Source organism: Artibeus jamaicensis, unplaced genomic scaffold (genome assembly GCF_021234435.1).
Source record: "Artibeus jamaicensis isolate MK-2021 breed Jamaican fruit bat unplaced genomic scaffold, CSHL_Jam_final contig_548, whole genome shotgun sequence".
NCBI lineage: Eukaryota > Metazoa > Chordata > Mammalia > Chiroptera > Phyllostomidae > Artibeus > Artibeus jamaicensis.
In genome coordinates, this window is record NW_026521883.1 from 8181588 (window position 1) to 8201821 (window position 20234).

Sequence of the window (20234 nt, forward strand, 5' to 3'; positions counted from 1 at the left end):
TGCTGTGAAAAGGAGTCCGCACAGGGAGGGAGAGGGGCAGGGCACCAGGCTGGAATGAGGCACCGGAGAGTGAGTGAAGCCTGCAGTCTCCCCGTCCTCTGTTCTGTCCGACTGTCCTCTCCCGTGTCCCCCACCTTTCCCACCAGCCCAGATGGGCTTGTACAGTCCCAGCCCACTTCTTAACTGGGCGCACTGTTCTCTTGCTGCGGCTGGGACTGGCTCTGTCCACTGGGCCTGAGTATCTTCCTCCCTTTTTCTCTCTCTCAAAATCTGTCTTTATTATAACAAGGCCGACACAAATTTTATACTAATTCTGCTCCTCTCTGAGCTTCTGATATTCACCTTCCGAAGCCACACAGGCCTCCAGGGCCCACCTGGTCCATTTACCTAATTAATACACGTGAGACAGGAAGCCTTTCTGCTTGGGAGCAAACCCCACCCCAGAGCTGGGCCTCCAGCCTTTTAAAGTTCCTCTTAGCCTTTGGAGGTAACCACCACCACCACTTACTTCCCCTCTCTCAGCTCAGAAAGAGCGTGTAGGCCTCGCTTCACTCCTGTCTCCCATTGAGAAATTCCACCTGTCCCCCTAGGCCCCCTCTGACAAACTGAAGGTCATTAAATCCATTTGTTGGGTCACAGCCAGCTTTTTTTTTTTTTTTAAGAATAGAATATATCACGGTGCAGAGAAAGTTCCAGAGTGCATCATATACAGTGTCATTTTCCAAAGACTTGGTTTCTATTACGCGTATGTGTGACCATATGACGTAAACTACGTAGTGTACTCTGGACTGTGGTCAAAAGAATCTGGAAAGAACCCACCCACTCTCCGGCCCCTGCCCGGAGCCAGCTGCCTGGGACCCAGCAAGAGCCAGAGGCCCTGGGCCGATGTGTGTGCAGCTCACCGCTAACTCGGGCAGCCCCCGTGACAGCACTCACGTGCCGCACGGCTGGTCTCTCCCAGGCCTAACCTTTGGTCAGAAATGAGGGGGCCCTCCATGATCTGGCCCTACTCCCACAAGCTCATTCTCTCGCCCTATCTCAGCTTATACTTTATGGTGTAGTCCCACAGCACTATTTTTATATTCAAGGCGTGATTCTCCCTCCTGCCTCCTGTTCTCTGCACGTAGGGCTTCTTTTACCTGGTCAGATCCCCTTTAGCCCTTAGGACTCAGTTTCAGCATCACCTCTTCCTGGAAACCCTCCCAGACAGGCCAAGCCTTGGCTGGGTTTCTCTTCCACTTTCCTAGGTGCACGGTTTGCCTCCACCTCATGCCGCATGGTGCCCCCCTTCCCGCCGGTCCTCCTTTTGCCCTCACCCTCTCACTGCTGACCTGACCTGCCTCTGGCCCACAGGCATCCGCTGTGACAGCACGTGTCCACCGGGTCGCTGGGGCCCCAACTGCTCCATCTCCTGCAGCTGCGAGAACGGCGGCTCCTGCTCCCCCGAGGATGGGAGCTGCGAGTGTGCCCCTGGCTTCCGAGGGCCCTTATGCCAGAGAAGTAAGGCTGAGCCCCTCGACCCCCACCTGCCAGACCTCAGGCGGCTCATCCTCCCTGCCCCTTCCCAGCTGGAACTAGCCCCGACCTGAGAGAGGCTGGCCTCTCAGAGCCAGCCCCCATCAAATCCCTTCCTCGAGACCCCTCTCTCCCTAGCTTTTTTGTCCCCAATTTCAGGGACCTCCTCTTTGCTCCTCTCTGCAGACAGGGGCCTTCCAAGGAGTGGGGTGGGTGTGGCCCTCCCATGTTTTTGAGGAGCCTGACTTCATCACTATGTGGGACCAGAGGGGTGACCAGCTGGCTGAGGCCCCTCGGGCTGCTGACCACATCTCCCCTTCACCCTCAGTCTGCCCCCCTGGGTTCTACGGCCACGGCTGCGCCCAGCCATGCCCCCTCTGCGTGCACAGCAGCGGGCCCTGCCACCACGTCAGCGGCACCTGTGAGTGCCTCCCCGGATTCTCTGGAGCTCTCTGCAACCAAGGTACTGTCTCGGGGGAAGACGGAGCCAGGAGGGTGAGGGTCCTGGGAGAGGGTGGCAGAGAGGAAGGGATCTGGGGGGTCTCATCATGCTCTGTGGAGGCAGCTGCTTGCTCCTTCAGGACTTGCGTCTGCCTTCCTAAGACCGGGGCGCCACGAGGCGTGAGATGAAACCACGATGCGGTTAAAGGCAGAGGCTCGGAGAGGTTCAATCATTTCTTTGTGGTGTCGCAGCTGGCAAGTGGCAGAGCAAGAAACGAATTCTGACTCCAAAGCCCATGCTAAATGGATGAAAAGTGAAATAGGCGCGGATGGGGCCCACGTGGCTCAAGTGAGGCCCACGTGGCTCAAGTGAGGCCCACGTGGCTCAAGTGAGGCCCACGTGGCTTAAGTGCAGGCCACGTGGTAAACACAGACAGCTGTGGGAGCTTGTAGCGTGGGCCCCAGCTTAGGCCAGAATTGCAGCTTTCTGGCCTTCTCCCCTCGCACTCAGGCCGATCAACATCACAAACCCCACACCACCAGCTTTCCCGTCTCAGCAGTAGAATCCCACACCAACTCCAGCCAACCCCTGCTGCTCAACAGGAGCTGAAAAGAGAGAGAAAGCTTATTTGCTTTGGTGGGCTGCTAACCTGGCTTTCTGTGGGGGAGAGCCCTGGTTTGTAACATCTGTAAGTTTCCATGGCACACTATTCCCACCTGTGGCTGATTGCAAGCTCCCAATGGTTAACACCAGTTCCAGAAAACCTGAGTATTTAACAACAGAGCAAAGGCAGAAGCTGGCTCCAACACAGACCATTGCTTGTTGCTCAGCCAGGCCAGGATGTGTGCGTGTGGGGGGACGGCTCCATGGGGGGCAGGGGCGTGCAGGACTTCACTGGGCCTTCGCTCGAAAGGAAAAGTAGGGAAAAGGCATTCGAGTAGAGGAAACAGCCTGGGCAAAGCACAGGGCAGTGGACATGCGACTGCCCAGCAGGCAGCAGGGAACAGCCGAAGGACGGAGGAGCTGGGGGTGGGGGAAGGCGCTGAGGAGGTAGCCAGGGCCTTCAGAACCGCTGTGGACTCCAGGTCGCAGAAGGAGGGAGGGGATCTTATTAGATGAAGGCAAACTTCGAGCTAAAAGCAACTTCAAGGTCATCTGTGCGAGAATCTCCTCTGGCCTCTGCTTAAATACTTTGATTGAGAGCTCAGGACCTCCCAGAGACCGGATCCTTTTGATGAATAATCACCACTGAGCTGGGCTATTTTTTTAAGTGCATGGCCGTTAATATGTATGAGTGAGAAGTTTACTCCATGATGCTTTGAGGTCACGAGAAGTTTGGGCCCCAGGGAAACATATGTGACAGTTTCATTTGCTTGCAGCCCTCCTAGGACAGTTTAATCATAACCTGACACATCGAGGTTTACTTATTAAACATCAGAGACCTGGCCATCAATACAGATAGGCCGGGTCTAAATTAAGACCTAAGCAGCCCAAGGAGTAACTCCCGGATTCTATGACGTCTGATTTATCGTCCGCCGGCCTAACAAGTATTTTCCACATAGAGATCTTATAGTGGTGGCTATTAATGGCAACTGCCCTGGTTAAGTCTCAAACCTTATAAAAAATTGAACTGACACTTTCTAATGACCAGCATTCCAGCGAGTTACAAATTACAGACATTGCTTATGCAGCATCATTAAACATAGATTAAATATAACCAGCTGTTTTCACCAGCCTTCCCTTCTCTCTACTACCTCTCTTCCCCTCTTGATTCAGCTAAGAAGTTGACCAATTAATGTATGAGACTAATCACATTAACAGCTCTGTGGGTGGATTTGTCAACCTCGTGTGTGTGTGACAGAGACTTTCAAAGATGAGATTGCCTCGTTAGAGAAGCGCAGAGTTGGTTTTGAGATGGGACTGGGGGTGGGTTCCCCAAGTAGAGCACCCCCCAGAGGAGGCAGGCCGCATGCCTTCCGGGAAGCTGAAGCCAGAGCCTGCACTTCAAACGAGGGACGTGTGTCATCCTCCAGGCTGTGGGCCTGCCTTGAGAGGAGCTGGGGGTCTTGCCCCAACCAGCCAGCCTCCCCGAGCTATTAACCCGCAGCCTGAAGCCGGTGGTTGAGGCTCATCACCCCCATTTCAAAGACGAGGGAACCCAGAGAGGACCGCTGTAGTTTGCACAAAGGTACTTAGCCACTAAATGGCAGACCTTCCCAGCTGTATGACCCTGGGCAAGTTATTTAACCTCTCAGTGCCTCAGTTTCCTCCTCTGAAGTGGAAGAGTTAATAACAGAGAGTAATAATAAGAATATAGAATGACAGTATTACCAGGTTAATTGAACTCGTACTTATGAAGCACTGTGAGTAGCAGCTGGTGCACACAGGTGCAACGGAAATGTTCTTTGAATGCATACATGAAACCATGACCCAAACCTGCTTTCAATGAGAGAGCTCAGTATACCCTGCCGCCTTTGTTATTTGTCCCAGCCACTCATCACATCCAGGAGAGACGCAGAGTGTACACAGATCTGGGCACCAGGGCCTCTCACTCTGCTTGGGGAAGGGCTGGCAGTGTGGGTGCCAGGCAGTGCTTCTTAAAGGAGAGTACAGCCAGGGCAGAGAGACCTGGGCCCTGGGGAAGCAGCTTCTCTCCAAGAATCAAGATCTCCCCGTGACCCTCCGGTGGCTCAACCAGCTGAGGGTCCCAGGGATTCAAGGAGTTCCTCCCCCATAACAGGAACGCAAGGAAGCCTTCCTGGCTGGAACTGGGCTGTGGGGGGAGCACGCTGAACAGAGAGGAACTCAAAGGGACAAGAGTTCTTCCAGCAGAACCCAGGGGAAGGGCACTGTTCCCGGGGCCCATATTGGCCACTTTGCAATATTTCCTGAGTGTTTGCTGTGTGCCAGGCACTGCACTGGGCTCTCAGACCCAACAAAGAACAGGAGAACCAGGTTCCCTGTCCCCACAAAGCCTATAATCTGGAGGGGGGAATCCTGAGCTCAGCCTTTCCCGACAGAACTTGGGAGACAAGTTGGGGGCAAGGGGTGGGAGGCTGTCCCCACACACGCAGCCACCATGCCTCGAGGGCCTGTTGTTTTTCCAGGCATTTGGGGGGCACAGACGTGGGTGGAACCCAGGCCCGGCCTGAAACAGGTCACCAGCCACAATAACACAAGACCAGGAAAGAAACTGACAGTGTTCTAGAAGCTCAAACCGGGACAAATAGCCCCACAGGACGGAGAAGAGGTTGAATCAGGTCGGATCAAGTTCAGCCACAGGTGACATAAACTCAGAACATCTGGTTTGAAAATGACTAACATTATGTCCCTCACACGTTAAACAAACAAACGAAACGGAGAAGATCCACAAGTACCAGGTAGCTTACAGAAGTGTCAGGAACCCACGCGCCTTCTGTCTTGTTGTTCAGCCATCCTCAGCACGTGGCTTCCGGGTCTGCCGGAAGAGAGCTGCTTCAGCTCTAGCCATCTCACCCACAATTCTTATCCATAATCCAGATTATCCCTCATCAAGGAGGAACAGGTACAATGATGTGCATTTCCACTGCCCACTGGCCAGAATGTAGTCACAAGGCTGTACTAAGCTCTGCAGAAGCCCGAGAGATGCAGTCTTTATTCCAGGTGGCCATGGGCCCAGCTAAAACTCGCGACTCCACTAAGGAAGAAAAGAATTAATATTGAAGGACTACAGAGCGATCATGCGGGAAGCGGCATTTCAGATGAGTCCTGTAGGCAGGGTAGCATTTCTACAGCTGGGCCCGGGGATGAGGGAGTGGCCGGAGTGAATAGAGGCGTGGGGTGTGTTTGGCAAGTGGTGTGTGGACCAGTGGCTCGCGTGCTTGGATGAGGTAGATTAAGTGCCCATCTCTAGGATCTAGACTTTATTCTGGGGCATTGGGGAGCCCCTGAGGATGTCATGCAGGGCACAGGAGCGCAATGAAGAGAACTGCGCTTTAGAGAGCCGAAGTCGTACAAAAAAGGTGGAGGTGAATTGCAGGGGAAATGAAACGTAGGTGCTCAATTAACACTCAGCCCTAGTCCTGAAGTTGCTTGCAGCCTAGTTGAGGAGACCAGCCCTTCCTCCACAGACCAAGGAGTAACTCCGCCAGGAGGGGTGGAGACCAAAATCCTCCAAGTGACCCAAAGCGGGAGCACCAAGGAAGCTCAGTGGAAGAGCACTCCCTGTGGACCCAGGGGTTGGGGGGGGCTCTCCTGAGGACGGGGTTGAGCTGAGGCTTGAGGAGCAGGTCAGATTCAGAGGGACAGAGGGAACAGGTAGACCAGGACAGACTTTCAGGGCCAGCCCTCCAATCGAAGGCAGACAGACCTGCCACCTGCATTTGCCCTCCCCTCCCAGCTGCAAACAACTCTCTCCCGTGATGGCTGTGGGTCAGGGATGCTGGCGAGCGTGCGCAATGGAAAGCAGAGGCCGCAGAGCCGTCAGGGAGCACTGCACTGCGGGCCGAGGTGGGATTCCCAGCCTCTGCATTTGTGTCTGTGCAACCTCAGCCAAGCAATTCTACCTGCTGGGCCTCAATCTGTCCCTCCGTCAGAGGGGGGCACTTATAGACCCTCTGAAGAATGCAGCTGTGGGCACAGGAGGGGAACTCATCTGTGTGCAAAGGGAGAAGATGGGCAGTTCCTAAGCAGATCCTTGACCCCGGGGTGATCATGGCTGTGGCCTGGGAACTCCTGGGATGCCGCTGTGGGTGGGGTCCGAGTGCTGGTGGAGGGCAGGCGCCAGGCTCTCCTGTGCCCACAGTGTGTGCTGGAGGGCACTTTGGACAGGACTGTGCCCAGCTCTGTTCTTGTGCCAACAATGGGACCTGCAGCCCCATCGATGGCTCCTGCCAGTGCTTCCCTGGATGGATCGGCAAGGACTGCTCACAGGGTAAGCTGCTGCCCCCCCATCCCAGGTTCAGGCCGAAAAACACCCCACTGCCATTGCCCCTGGTGCCTCTACTTCTCAAGGCTGAAATCTCCTGCAGATGGGAATGTCCGCCTGAGTCCCACTTGGCTCTCTAGCTAACATGATGAATTGTTAGGACTGATCACTAACATTATTAACTGCTGGTATCAAAGGTATTGATATTGTTGATAGTACCATTAATATTAATACTGAAAATTAATCCTCCATCAGCACCTGAGCAAGGAGTAGCCCCTATGTTTGGATGGGGAGGAAGAGGGGACTGGGACCGATGGGCTAGAATTTGGGAGTAGGGAAGTGAGGTGAGGGCAGTCACCTTAGAGGGACAGGGGCATCCTCTGGGTAGCCCGTGAAGGTCATCCTGGGCACAATAAACCTAGACAGGGTATGATAGGGCTGTTCCTATAGGTGTACCCAACCTAGTGAGGAGGCGACAGGGGCCCCCAATCTAAGGGCAAAGACCCACCAGACTCTGCCCCGTGTAGCTCCTCAGCTGATGGGCGAGACCCAGCAGGTACCCCTTAGGGAGGTCCCGGTTAGATGGCCTGGCCTGAGATTTCCATTCTGATGGAGAACACACAGGTGCCATCCTCAGGGAGCTCACCCGCCTGCAGAGCGGAGTCCTTACCCTGGGAAAGTTCTCATCCCCGTGGGGAGGTCAGTACACAGTGTTCACGCACTCAACTGCAGTGTTCACAGTTTACCACACACACCTGCACATTCCACATCAGAGAGGCAAGACTCAGGAGCCCCCAGAGCTGGGAGACAGCGAAGAATCTGGGCTTAATGGGGATCCTGGGTGACTGTGTCGAGAAATGGACAGAGAAATTCTGGGTACGATATGGTAACCCCCTTGAAAGCCAGGAAATGCCTCTTGGCTCTGATACGCACCCTCCCCTCCTTTCTCCCTTTCTGCCTGCTCCTCTCCGCCTTGCCCTCATCCTGCGTGTCCCACCCACCCACCGCCAGCTTGCCCACCTGGGTTCTGGGGCCCTGCCTGCTTCCACACATGCAGCTGCCACAACGGGGCACGCTGCAGCGCCGAGGACGGGGCCTGCCACTGCACCCCTGGCTGGACTGGACTCTTCTGCACACAGCGTAAGCCCTGCCTCCGGGCTTCCCAGCCATTCAGAATCCCGTGCTGCAGCCTACTGGCTGCCTAGGGCATTGTCCAGCAGGGAGGGTGGGGAAGGAGGAGGCGGGGCCCCAGGGCCAGGAGTCCCACCCCCTCACCCCTAGGATTGAGCTTGCCTGGATTCAGGGGTTGATGAGCTCCAAGTCCTGGGAGGTTAGGGGTCCTCAGTTTCCCCAGCAATCAAGACCAGACCCTCTCTGTTCAACCTTGGCCAGTGGAGCCCAGAGTGAAGAGTGGACTGTTACTACACCACCAGAAGACACCAGCCTGGCCTCTGGCCCCCAGGCACCTTTGTCCAAAGGACTCCCCACCCACTTGGTGTGAGGGTTCAGAGCGTGGAATGGCCTGGGTGCGTGGGCTCCCCAGTTCTCACCTCATGCTCAGAGGGAGGCTGCAGAAGGTAGGGTCGGTCCCAGCTGCACCTCCACAGCCGCCCCACTCTTTCTCCAGGCTGCCCAGCAGCGTTCTATGGGAAGGACTGCGGGCGTGTGTGCCAGTGTCAGAATGGAGCCAGCTGTGACCACATCAGCGGCAAGTGCACCTGCCGCACAGGCTTCACCGGGCAACACTGCGAGCAGAGTAAGCTACCCCAGCCCACAGCCCCGGGTGTCAGGGGAAGCCTTCCCCTTCTAGATCAGCCCACTCCGGGCTCGTGTGCCCTGCTTCCTTGACTTCTGGAGCCACTCCCTAGGACGAGGGTAAAGGTCACGCCCAGAATGGTGTTTGAAGTCTCTTCCTCCCATCAGGTGGGAATGGCATATAGTTCAGGGAGTGCAGAGCCCTGAGGGAGTGAAGGGAGGGAGACCTTGGTTGATTCTTCTTTGAAGCCTACGTGGCACCCAGCTCAGGGCCTGGCATGTGGAGGATGCTGTATACAATGTGGGCATGAAGAGAAAATATGGGTGGGTGTCCCCCAACTCAGGTTACAGTGGCTGTCTAGCCCCAAGTACCAAACCAAAGCACCACACGAGTCGCAGAGAAGTGGGTCTCACTGGCTGCGGCACCACTGTCCACACGTGGGGTGGAGGAGGGGAGCGTGACCACACCACACCACCTACCCCAGTGCTTTTTGTGTCCCACAGGATGCGCCCCGGGAACCTTTGGCTATGGGTGTCAGCAGCTATGTGAGTGCATGAATAATGCCACCTGTGACCACGTTACCGGCACTTGTTATTGCAGCTCTGGATTCAAAGGAATCAGGTGTGACCAAGGTAACAACACTCAGATGGCAGATCCACAGGCAAAGGGCTGTGAGAAGGGCCCCATGGAGGCAGGCTCTAGGGAGAGTCCAGTGGGAACCACTGGATTGTACACGGGCACCTTGTGCCTTTATTCATGTTCGGGGCGGGCTGGGGGAGGCGGGGAGGCGGTCCCAGGCGCTGGAGAGGCAGATGGAGCAGGCAGCCTTGGTCCTGGCCTCCCGTGAGCCAAGCAAGCAGAACCACAAGCCAGTGCTGTGGAAAGGTCACCAGCCCGTCTGAAGATCTGCGAATTCTGCCAGCCTGCTAGGGGACCTCGCACAGGTCATGTCTTTTTGCTGGACCTGTTATTCCACATTCCACATGCAAAGTGGAGAGTGGATGGATCCTTGTCCTCTGCCACCGCATGAGGTCCTGGTGGAGGAGCCCCAAGGGGTACAACCTGGGTTCCAAGTCTAGTCAGAAGACACCCCACAGGGCAGTGTGAGGGCCGAGGTGAGATGATGTGAGCACCTAGAGAACGGTGTTATATGCATGACAACCCTTTTAAAGTGCTGCAACAGGCAAGGGTATGTTATACTGCTCTTAGTACTAGGAGGTGGGGGTAAGAAGGGACTCAGCCACACAGAACGGGGGGCCAGAGCCACGCGCACTGCACGCTGACGGGGGTCAGGCCCCACACGCATCACGAGAGGTTTGGTGGGTAGTAATAATCATGGGCACATGGGAACAGCACGCACAGTTTTCACTGCCAGTCTGTCATACGGTGTGCACAGTCCCCTGGGGACTGTCCCCATGTTATGCAAATGAGCCAACTGAGGACTCTCTAAGTCACATCTAAGAAACACAGCTGGTAAGCAGGGAGAGGGGCTGAGTCCAGTTTTTCCCAACACCTGAGAAAACCGACCTTACCAATCACTGGTTGGTTGTCTGATCTTGGGCAAGTGACCCAACCTTTCAGTGGCTCAGTTTCTTCATTTGTGAAAGAATTAAACAGTCCTTATTTCATAGGGTCGCTGGGAAGGTTAAAACTCATTTCTGGAGCACAGTAAAACAGTAAACACTGTTTCCCACCCACGATCCCATGTGCTCCTCAGGGGTTCCCCAGGGTGCCGCCCACTTTGGGCCGTGGCAGAACAGGCGGGCACGGTGAGGGCCGGGATCACAGAAATCGAAGGACAGGGCCAAGACCAGAACCCAGGTCTCGGGCCGCCAGAGGCGTCCGGTCCGCAGCGGAGACCTGGAGAGCACACAGGCCGCCCCAGGCTCAGGCCCTCCCTCCCTCCCTCCGCCCACAGCTGCCCTCATGATGGAGGAGCTGAACCCCTACACCAAGATCAGCCCGGCGCTGGGTGCGGAGCGGCACTCAGTGGGCGCCGTCACGGGCATCATCCTCCTGCTGTTCCTCCTCGTGGTGCTGCTGGGCCTGTTCGCCTGGCGCCGGCGCCGGCAGAAAGAGAAAGGCCGCGACCTGGCTCCCCGAGTCTCCTATACACCGGCCATGAGGATGACCAGCACTGACTACTCCCTCTCAGGTAAGGGCTGTGCTCCCAGCACCTGCTCCTCACACACTCAGCCCAGGAGGAGCCACCCGTTTCCTTGGAGACACCCAAGTTCACCGCCGCAGGTGGGTGGTCACACCTGCAGGGGTGGCGGCCGGGTGCACAGACTGCCCTAGAGAGGTGATGGGGGCGGTGAGCAGGAGCCTTACTTGGGGAAGGCAGATGGGGTTCCCGGGGCGTCACTTCCTGGGCCCCCAGCACCGAGTGCCTGTGGTTAGGAGCCACCTTCCATTCCCCTGGGCCTCCCCAGCCTTCGGCCACAAGAGCACCTGATACTAAGCGGTAACTTTCCTAAACTCTCCAGGGGAACCTCTCCCCGGCCCCATGCCTGTGACACCTCAGGAAACTGGACTTGGGGCCCGGTGCCCAGATCCTGTCCCAATTTTGCTTCCTTGGGCGAAGGTCTCAGAGGAGCCTCCCTTCAAAGTCCTGAGAATTAGGAGGGCCGTGCCGGCAGAGTGGAAGGGCACGGTGCCTGACTCGGGGGACCGCTGGCCAGGCCTGCTGGAACCCAGTCTGTCCACAGACGTGGTGGTAACTCCCAAGGGCATTTAGTCCGAGCGTCCGAGTGGGGTGAGGGTGGGGCTGCTGGGCCAGATCCTGGCTCTCGTCCTCCCTCTCCTCTGAACCCTGGACTGCGGACACAGAAATAAGGAGGGCTTTTTGCTTCATATTTGGCTCGAGAGAAGAGGCCAACGTGCTCTGAAGTGGCCCAAGCCCTGGACCACAGGAGCTGGACCTGTCTGGGGGAGCACAGGGTAACCGCTCACTGCAGCTGGCTCCACAGCTCGCTCCACAGCTCATGGCTGACCTGAAGCCTCCCGCACCTCGTACTCAAAACCAGTGCCACGTTAGCCCATTCCTGCAACATGTTGCCTACTGTGTGCCCAGCTCCGGGCCAGGTGCCACAGGGCAGACACAAGCGGCCCAGGTGCAGGCCTTCAGAGTCCCTGGCCTGAAATCCCTCACTCACCCTGACCCCGGGGTTCCAACCAAAACAAGCCTCCTCAGATGAAAGGCCAAGCCCACAGAGAAGCTGCAGGGACTTTCTTCTGTGACTGTAACGAGCAAGGCTGGCCAGGTTGCCCCACGCCATTCCTCCGGAATCCCTCAGCCCTGTCTCGAAGTCCTGGAGTCCACAGGGCAGGGGGGCAGGACTGGGGCCTCGCTACTGGGACCTAACCTTGGGGGTAGGCAGAGCACAGCCCTAAATAGGGACTCAGGCAGAGCTGAGGCTGTCAGAGCCAACATCCCTCATCCGTGCTCCGCCTGCGGGTGCCCCGCTCCACACTGGCAAGACCGAGGTGCACCCTGCGTGCTGCAGAGGGGCCACCACGAGGGAAGGGGCGATTCGGGCTCCACAGATTGCTGTTGGGGCAGTGATGCCAAGAAGTGTGGGCGACTGGCTGTCTCTGCAGAATACTGACAGGGCTGCCCGGCCCGAGCATTAGTACTGGGGCATCTCAGGCCAGGGCAGGAGTGTGATGTGTGTGGCACCTTGTTCTCTCCCCAGATTTGTCTCAAAGTAGCAGCTATGCCCAGTGCTTTTCCAATTCCAGCTACCACGCACTGGCGTGCGGGGGGCCTGCCACCAGCCAGGCCAGCACTCTGGACAGGAACAGCCCCACCAAGGTACCGGGCCCCCGACTCCCCAGCCCCTATCCACTGTCCTCACCTCTACCCAGGAAGGGATTGTCCCCCCACCCCCTGCCATCTGGAGAGTCCACGTGGAACCAACTGTCAATACATGAAATTGCTCTGTGCTCCACGGGACACGCGAACATTCTGCAAAGCACATAGCAGGGAGCCTGCAGGTGACGTGGTGTCAACAAGTACCATGGAGCCAACAGGCATCACACAACCAACTCATAGCACCACTCAATACACGCGTCCCCATACCCTGTGTGTAGCCACTGGCACCAAGTCATGTGATCACGTAATCACATGTGGCCTGTCACTAACCATGTATACCACGCATCCACTTTTGTCACGTGTTAACACATGTGATCAAAACACTACATCATGTCCCAGCAATCACTGCAGCAGGTTGTTGATACCGTGTATGCAACCGGTCCCCACAGAAGAACCAGCCAGGGTTGTCAGCACACACCCACAACCATTTGTTGTGACCAGAGCCAACACAGGGGACGTGGAACCCAGCATCAGCCACAGCAGTGCTGTCACTGACAGTCCTTCCAGCCTCACTGCTCCGAGTACAACCCGGGGCCAGTGGCAAGACGTCCTCTCACAGGCCCGTGGGCAGGGCATCTCGGAACACACGCGTAGTGAGCCCTGCCGGTGTGCCAGGACCGTACTGGGCAGAGTGGGGGCTCAGAAACGAGGGAGCTCGGCCTCTAGGAACACGAGGTCTGACAGGTGGACACTGCACATGCCTCCCGACACCCACCTAAGCATGGCTACACACACGACAGCACCCATCCAGGAACACGTTCTCATGTCCCAGGCCTCTGCCCCAGGGCCCGGGGAAACCTGCCCACCTCACAGAACTGATGGCAGTGCAGCGTGGACCCTCTAACGACAACACAGGTACCGCACAACTCCAAGGGCAACCACTGTCAACACCCAAAGGTCACTCACTCAGATCTTCCAAACGGGAGTGCGGCACCCAGGAGGACCCACAGCCTAGTGCACGGCCTGTGGCCACCGGCCACACACACGGCCCTTTGGCTCTGATCGCGCCCCCACAACGTGTACCTCCTCAGCTCAGGTCCCCGCTCCCAGCCCCAGGCTCGCCTGCGGAGCTGGAGCCCGGGGGAAAGCAACCAAGTTCCCAGTAGAGGGCCACATCATCAAGACTCCAGCAGGTTAGAGACAGAGGATGCCAGGGCTGAGAGGCAAAGGTCCTTTGTGGCCATGCCACGGCTGATGTCATTGTAATAGGAAAGTATCGGCCACCCTCCTTCAGTAAAGTGCTGGAGTTCCTGCAGAGCAGCCCACTTGGTAACTGGCTCACCGAACCCCAGGGGCCCAAGTGGCGCTGTGTGGACCCAAGACTCCTCAGCCTGGCAGATGTAGCAAAGGACACGCAGCAAAGGCAGGCAGCTGTGATGAGTCTGGGAGCCGAGACCTGAGTGTAGACCCAGCTCTGCCACAGACTCCTGTGTAACCCAGAGCAGGGCCCACCAGCAGGACTCACGCCCCCACCTGTGAAATGACCACCATCCTTGCCTCACAAGGTCGTGAGGATGCAGGACTGGGAAAGGCTGCAGCGTAAGGACACCCTACCCTGAAGCTTTCCCTTGGTCCTCTAAAGGGAGACTCACACTCAGCACAGGTCAAGTGGCAGAGGTGACAGTGACATTGCAGGCAGCCCCAGCACTTCCCTCTGCGTAGGAGACGGCCTCACGCTGCCGGTGACCCACTGCAGGGCCTATCCTGTCAGGCCCAGCTTGGCTCAGGCCAGTTCCTGGCCCCGGGGAAGACCTTCCCCTGCCCTCCTTGGCCCCAGGAACCCTACGGCTTCAGCCAGACAGCTTAGAGGGGGCGTGTTTGCTCCTGCTGGCATCAGCCACGCCAGAGGGGCATGTCACGGAACACCTAGCTCTCCCTTTCTCCCCACATTTCAGGACACCTAGGTGGGTCAGGAGCATCAGAGGTGGGTGCACACGGCTGGGCCGAGTGGATCTGGGCAGGGGCACCTCTGGGCACGAGATATTAATCGGCTCTCCTACTCTCCACACAGCTCAGTAACAAGTCCCTTGACAGAGACACACCAGGCTGGACCCCTTACAGCTATGTGAACGTGTTGGGTCAGTAGTGGTTTGAGTGTGGCCCCTGCAATCATGTCCCCTCAGCTCCCCTTCTCTACACTGAGGGGCCACGTCACAGCTCTCAGGGACAGGGTCCCTGGATGAATCCCGAGCACGGTTCCCCCGGGAGGAGGGGTGTGGGGAGGAGACGCAAGTGCCTGCGCCTGTCCCAGATTTATAGGCAAATGAAGCCCAGGACCCTCTCCAGTCCTCTATTAGGGGGAGGGAGAGGGTGGCTGTGACCCAGGGCCAAGAGAGACCCCAGGGCCCCAGGCACGGGGATTCCAGGTGGAGGCAAAAGATGCATTCACCTCCCAGAAATGGAACCCGTCTGACCTAGGCCCTACCAAGGTGCCCCTTTCAGGGTTCCCTCCCACTGCCCTGGTGGGCACCCGGTCCTGTAGGGGGTAGGTGGGGTCGGGGGCAGGTGGTGCAGGGAAGCAAGGCCAATAGCCTCAGCTCTAGCAAATGCCCATGGTCCTGCTGGCCCCAGACCCTTCGGATGCTATACATAGGGACCCCAACCCCGACCCTCACGCCCCCACCCCCTGCCCCTCCCCCGCCATACTAGGGCCCTGGGAATAATGGCTCCTCCCTGTCATTCCTCTCACTAGACTCCCATTTCCAGATCAGTGCCCTGGAGGCCAGGTACCCGCCCGAGGACTTCTACATTGAACTTAGACACCTCAGCCGCCCCGCTGAGCCACACTCACCAGGTTAGACCCCCAGCCCTACCCTCCCATCCCCGGGGCCCCCAAGGCTCTCATACCAATGCAGACACAGCACTGCCCTGCCTCCCACTCCTGCCCCCTGCCTGACCCACCCCCACGGGTCTCGGAACTCTCCTGACCGAACACCCCTCCCTCCCAACATGAGGAGTCCACAAGCCCAATCCTCTGATGAATGAAAGCCTGTCTGCATCCCATCACCCCTTCTCCCACCACGGTCAGTGGATGTGCACAAACCATGACTGATGTTAGGTGAAAGGGACACAGCATAACTGTACTCCCTACAGTCCACAGAATACAACCTCAAACCACTGAGAAACGACCTGAGGATGGCAACCAGTCGGCTCTCTGGCCCAAAAGCCCAATGTCCCCACACCCCACCAGTGGCCTAGGCTAAGCTTTCCTAGGGTAGGGCTGTCAAGTAGGGATCTGGGGGAGTTGGGACAAATGTGTCAACCAACATCCTCTGTGCTCATGTATTAGATTCAAATATGGTGGCCTGCACAAAATGCGAACAGTCGGTCCTGCCGTGGGAGACTGTGGGTAGAAGCTACAGGAGGTATCGTGGGAGTGAGTGTTACGACCGAACAGAGACCGTGGCCTCCTAGTGGCCTCCTTAGGGCAGAACCTTCACACACTGACAACCTGGGCCTGAGCTCAGGCTCTAGCTGGTTTCTGGAGCTCACAGGAAGTAGTTCTAGAAACCCTGCAGGTAACACTAAGAGTGAAGATTCTTAATTCATATGCTAGTTAAATAGGCATGGGCTACAAGGACCCTGGGCCTGTACCCAGGAGGCTGTGTTCCTGACTATGGGGCCCCTGGGCAGTGTCCAGGGCATTCAATAACCCCACCAAATACAACACTCCCTCCCCCGACACACACACACACACAACCACCACCACCACCACCACCACCCTGTATGCCCACACTGGGGCATCCTCTGGGCTCAGCCCAGATTTCTCCCTGCTCTGAAATGTCCTCTTCAACCAGTGTAGCCAGAGCCACCACACAGTCACTTTCTGGCTTACACTCAAGCTGGCCCGTGGCCAATGGGACAGCATACCTGGGAGATCTGGCTGCAACACAACTTCTCACTGGCTAGTATGGTCTCAGATGAGTCACTACCCCTCTCTGGGCCTCCATTTCCTGTTGTATGGAGAGGGGAAAAGTTAACAGTCGAGCCTCTGTCCCTTGGGGAGGGCAAAGGAAGCCCTTGTCTTGTACGAAGTGAACTAATGCCAGGGATACAGATTGCTGCAGCCACGTTTCTGAAGGACACAGGTACCTATAAGCCACTAGAAGAATAGCGAACTTGAGAAAACCTGAGACCTGGTTCTGCCCTATCACTCACGGGAAGGCAGCAGACAGGGATAAATTAAATTCACTTGGGAACTCTATGTGGCGGAGATATGGGGAGGTATCTAAATAGCAGCGGGTTGGTTTTCAGTATCAGAAACTCAGAGTCAAGAGGAGCAAAACTGTGCTCTAGTGAGCACTTGCTGCATGCCTTTCCTGGTCCTCAGTTAAAAGCTGTGGGGAAAAATGAACGGCTTTGACTCAGAGCCAGTGTCATTACTGCCCCAAACTAAAAATGCCAGACAATTTCTCTTCTGGGATCAACTGCAGCAAAGAACCTGAGCTTGGTCTGTGAAGCTGTATGTCCTGCCTATAGCAGAGCTCAGGACAATGCACTGGGGAGCGTGGGGTAAACTGGGACAGCTAAAAGGGAGAAGAGAAATCCTTGGCACTGAAAAACACTGGCAATACTTTCCAAAGACAGCTCTCAATTAGGTCTAAGTGGTCTGCCTGAGGATGAAACACTGAGAATGCTGGCTGTGGGTGGGGATGACTGTACATCCCGTAAAGATGGTTATTCAAGATCCTCAGCCCCCTGGCCACCTCCCTCTCCCAGGCCCCTCAGTCCAGCTCCTGATCCAGGAGAGGAGAGGCAGGGCTGGAGCTGAGAGGTAAGAAAGAGTCTTCCACCTTGTTCTAAAACCCAACAGAACCAGGATTTGGAATGTCATGCACCCGTCCCAAGCTAAGAAATGGTTCTGACTCATCCTTTATCCTATGCTTTTGGAGCCTGGAACTTCACCTATAGTGACGGCAGGTGGCATCAGAACTGCCTTTGATTGCCTCCTGGAAAACGTTCCCCTCAGAGCGAAGGTTAAAGAGAAGGAATGCTGAGAATGCCAGGGGGCGCTGTAGCTCACCGTAAATGCTTAAGAGCCTTTTAAGAATTTCCTATATGGTCATAAAGGCTTAGAGTACAGTAAACCCAGAATAATTTTCTAGCACTAAAGAACCATTTATTTTCTGGGTAGGGGAGAAAGAGAAAAAGGCAAAAAAAAAAAAAATTAAAGCCAACACATGAAGTTCAAGTAAACCTCACTCACCCCCCCTAATTTTTTCCTTATATTCTGTCTGCAGGAGCTTGTGGAATGGATAGACGTCAAAACACATACATTATGGACAAAGGCTTCAAAGGTAGAGTATCCAATCCTGACGTCCCATTAGAAAGGGCTTAGCAAGATAAAGAGCACAGATCTGAAATGGCCAGAAATTCTACCAGAAACTGTGCACCTCTTCCCCCAAATCCCCCCAAAAGTTAAGACAACAGGACCTGGGGCTGCTGGGTAGCTCTGCCCAGGAGGAGCAACCATAATGATGAATTCATCTTTCGGTTTCAGTTGCACCTGCTTAGCAAACGCTGTGGGTTTTTTATAGATGCCAACTAAATGTCTTCGGAAATGTAGAACGTCATTATCCAACCAATTAGTAGGAGTTACACTGATTAAAAGTCTGAAATAAAGTCAATCTACTTGCCCCCGAGGCCTCCTGTCATTTCACTGCTAAGCAATGCCACCCTGCACCTGCTGGCTTTCTGGGGCATAAGGAATGGAAATGATACCCTAGTATTGTACGGCTCTCCACCCTCAAGAGCTCCCTGCCCCTGAGAGCAGAGACGCCAAGGCTGGTCTCAACACACGGGAACTCTAAGTGGGATCACCCTTCGAGGAAGTCCACGGGTGAAGCCAAGATGAAAGGTCAGGTCCTGCCCCTGGGCTTAGGCCCTCGGTCTAAATGACAGACTGTATGAAACAGGCTGCTTCGAAACTGTGACACTCATTGCTGTGTTACTTATTAACTGAGGCCTTAGACTGTGAGCTCTCCAAGGCCTAGTTTCCTCCTCTGCAAGTTTGGGATAATTATGCCTGTCTTATTGTCTAACAAGACTGTCATGAGTATTCAATAAAATCACAGCTAGGAAAGGGTTCTGCATATTGTGAAGGACTGCACTAACGTAAATGGGCTGTCCTTCTGTCTCTGAGGTCCGTTTGAGAGTCTCAACCACAAGACGTAAGAGATGACTGACGGCAGAGGTCCCAATGGATATCCTAAGTCTGGCTGTGCACCAGAAGTAGCTGGAAAGCTTGCTAAAACTGCAGATGTTCACATTCCTACCACCCCAAGATTCTGATGCAGCAGATCTAGAGTGGGGCCCTAGAATCTGCATTTGCACAGAGTACCTCAGGGTATCCTTATGCAGCTCATCACCCAACTACCATTTAGTAAACACTGGTTTAGACTGGCCCAGATTTCCCAGACTACCATTCTGGTCTTTCAGACCCAACCTGAGACACAGACGCAACCATCTGCGAACCAAGGAGAGCTGGTCATCTGTAGCCCCTGGTGCGGTGGCTGTGAGAAATGGCGTAAGCTGGGCGGGTGCTGGTGGTGAGAACTGTGTTCTGAGCAAAGGAACAGGAAGGGCAGGTCTCCATGAGCACACGTTAGGAGGCACATTGCTCAAGAGAATGATCTGAGGACAGGACTTCATCTCTCAGCTCCTGGCTGAAGGACACTACTCCCCCGGGAGCATCATTCTGCCAATTTCCTGTGAGTTTTGACTTCAACCATCCCTGTGAATGCGAGTGCCATTACAGCAAGGCAGCACTGCTGCTTTAGGACTGTGACCTGGGACCTGTGTCTCAAAAAGGCGTAAGAATTGGGCAGAAATACTGTTAAGGGCCTTGTCAGCTCTGAGAATATGCATGACCCAATCGTGCACAAGCTCAGACAGGCCCAGGCACCTCGATAAATGAGCACACAACTTTCCTATGTGCTTCGTTGTCCTGTGCATCGTGACCAGAGTGGCAACTTTCAGACTTGCAACCGAATGTGAAACAAAAACTAAGGAGAGCATGGTCTCTGCCTCATCGTCATTCATTCCTGTTTTGTGAGGTCATATGCTCACATTTGAGCCTCTGAGTGCAGATAATTATTTCACTACTCAGGCTACAACTGCCCTTTACATTACAGAGAAAAGAGGGCTGTGCAGGCAAATGTACCAGAAGTTACTGGGGACCAACACGTGTAAACAAGAGAATTCAAAGACAGGAAAATGGAATGTCACAATTCAGATCTTTACAGAAGTACTTATCAGACATGGAATAAACCCACACTAACGGGCTGAACTCCCAAATTAACACTTAATAAACTAGTTTGTACCAAGAATGAAATTATTTTCTAAACCTACTGGCCACAGTTAAGAATGAAGAGTCTAAGTGTTCTCTAACTCAGAAGGAGCCCTGGCGTGGGAGTTAAGACATCGGTCCCAGCCCTAGTTCTTGCTGTGTGGTGCGGTGTGGCACTCGCTAGGTCACGGCGCTGTTTCCTGGGTCTAGGTACATCCCTCTACTCGGAGGACAGCGTTGTACAGGCACTGACTCTGGGGCCCTTTCCAGTGTGACATTCTGAAAGTCATGAATTCAGTCAATACTCCCTCTTTCCCCTGTTACTCTCCACTGAAGACCCCCACTCACTGTCGTCCTGGAGGTCACGTGAGACCACACCCTGCCGTGCTAACCGCAAGTCACCACCTCTCAAACACCTTTTGTTGTCCCTTCCGCTTCTCACCCTCAGCACAA

The 20234-nt window shown here is 55.4% G+C and overlaps 1 protein-coding gene across 11 annotated transcripts in view; it reads left to right on the forward strand.

Annotated features, from left to right (window-relative positions):
- Positions 1 to 20234, forward strand: part of MEGF11 (multiple EGF like domains 11) — a 352758-nt gene that overhangs the window by 328618 nt on the left and 3906 nt on the right. For 2 of the 11 annotated variants that reach the window (XM_037155745.2, XM_053670140.1), the window contains exons 14-24: positions 1354 to 1500; positions 1844 to 1978; positions 6741 to 6869; positions 7875 to 8003; positions 8491 to 8619; positions 9123 to 9251; positions 10538 to 10774; positions 12315 to 12433; positions 14505 to 14571; positions 15186 to 15287; positions 17734 to 17790. In XM_037155745.2, coding sequence (XP_037011640.2) covers positions 1354 to 1500; positions 1844 to 1978; positions 6741 to 6869; positions 7875 to 8003; positions 8491 to 8619; positions 9123 to 9251; positions 10538 to 10774; positions 12315 to 12433; positions 14505 to 14571; positions 15186 to 15287; positions 17734 to 17790 — 1380 coding nt within the window. Of the gene's footprint in view, positions 1 to 1353; positions 1501 to 1843; positions 1979 to 6740; positions 6870 to 7874; positions 8004 to 8490; positions 8620 to 9122; positions 9252 to 10537; positions 10775 to 12314; positions 12434 to 14504; positions 14572 to 15185; positions 15288 to 17733; positions 17791 to 17993; positions 18168 to 20234 lie in introns of those variants that run through there. The other 9 variants (XM_037155750.2, XM_053670141.1, XM_037155748.2 and 6 more) reach the window with 8 other exon arrangements.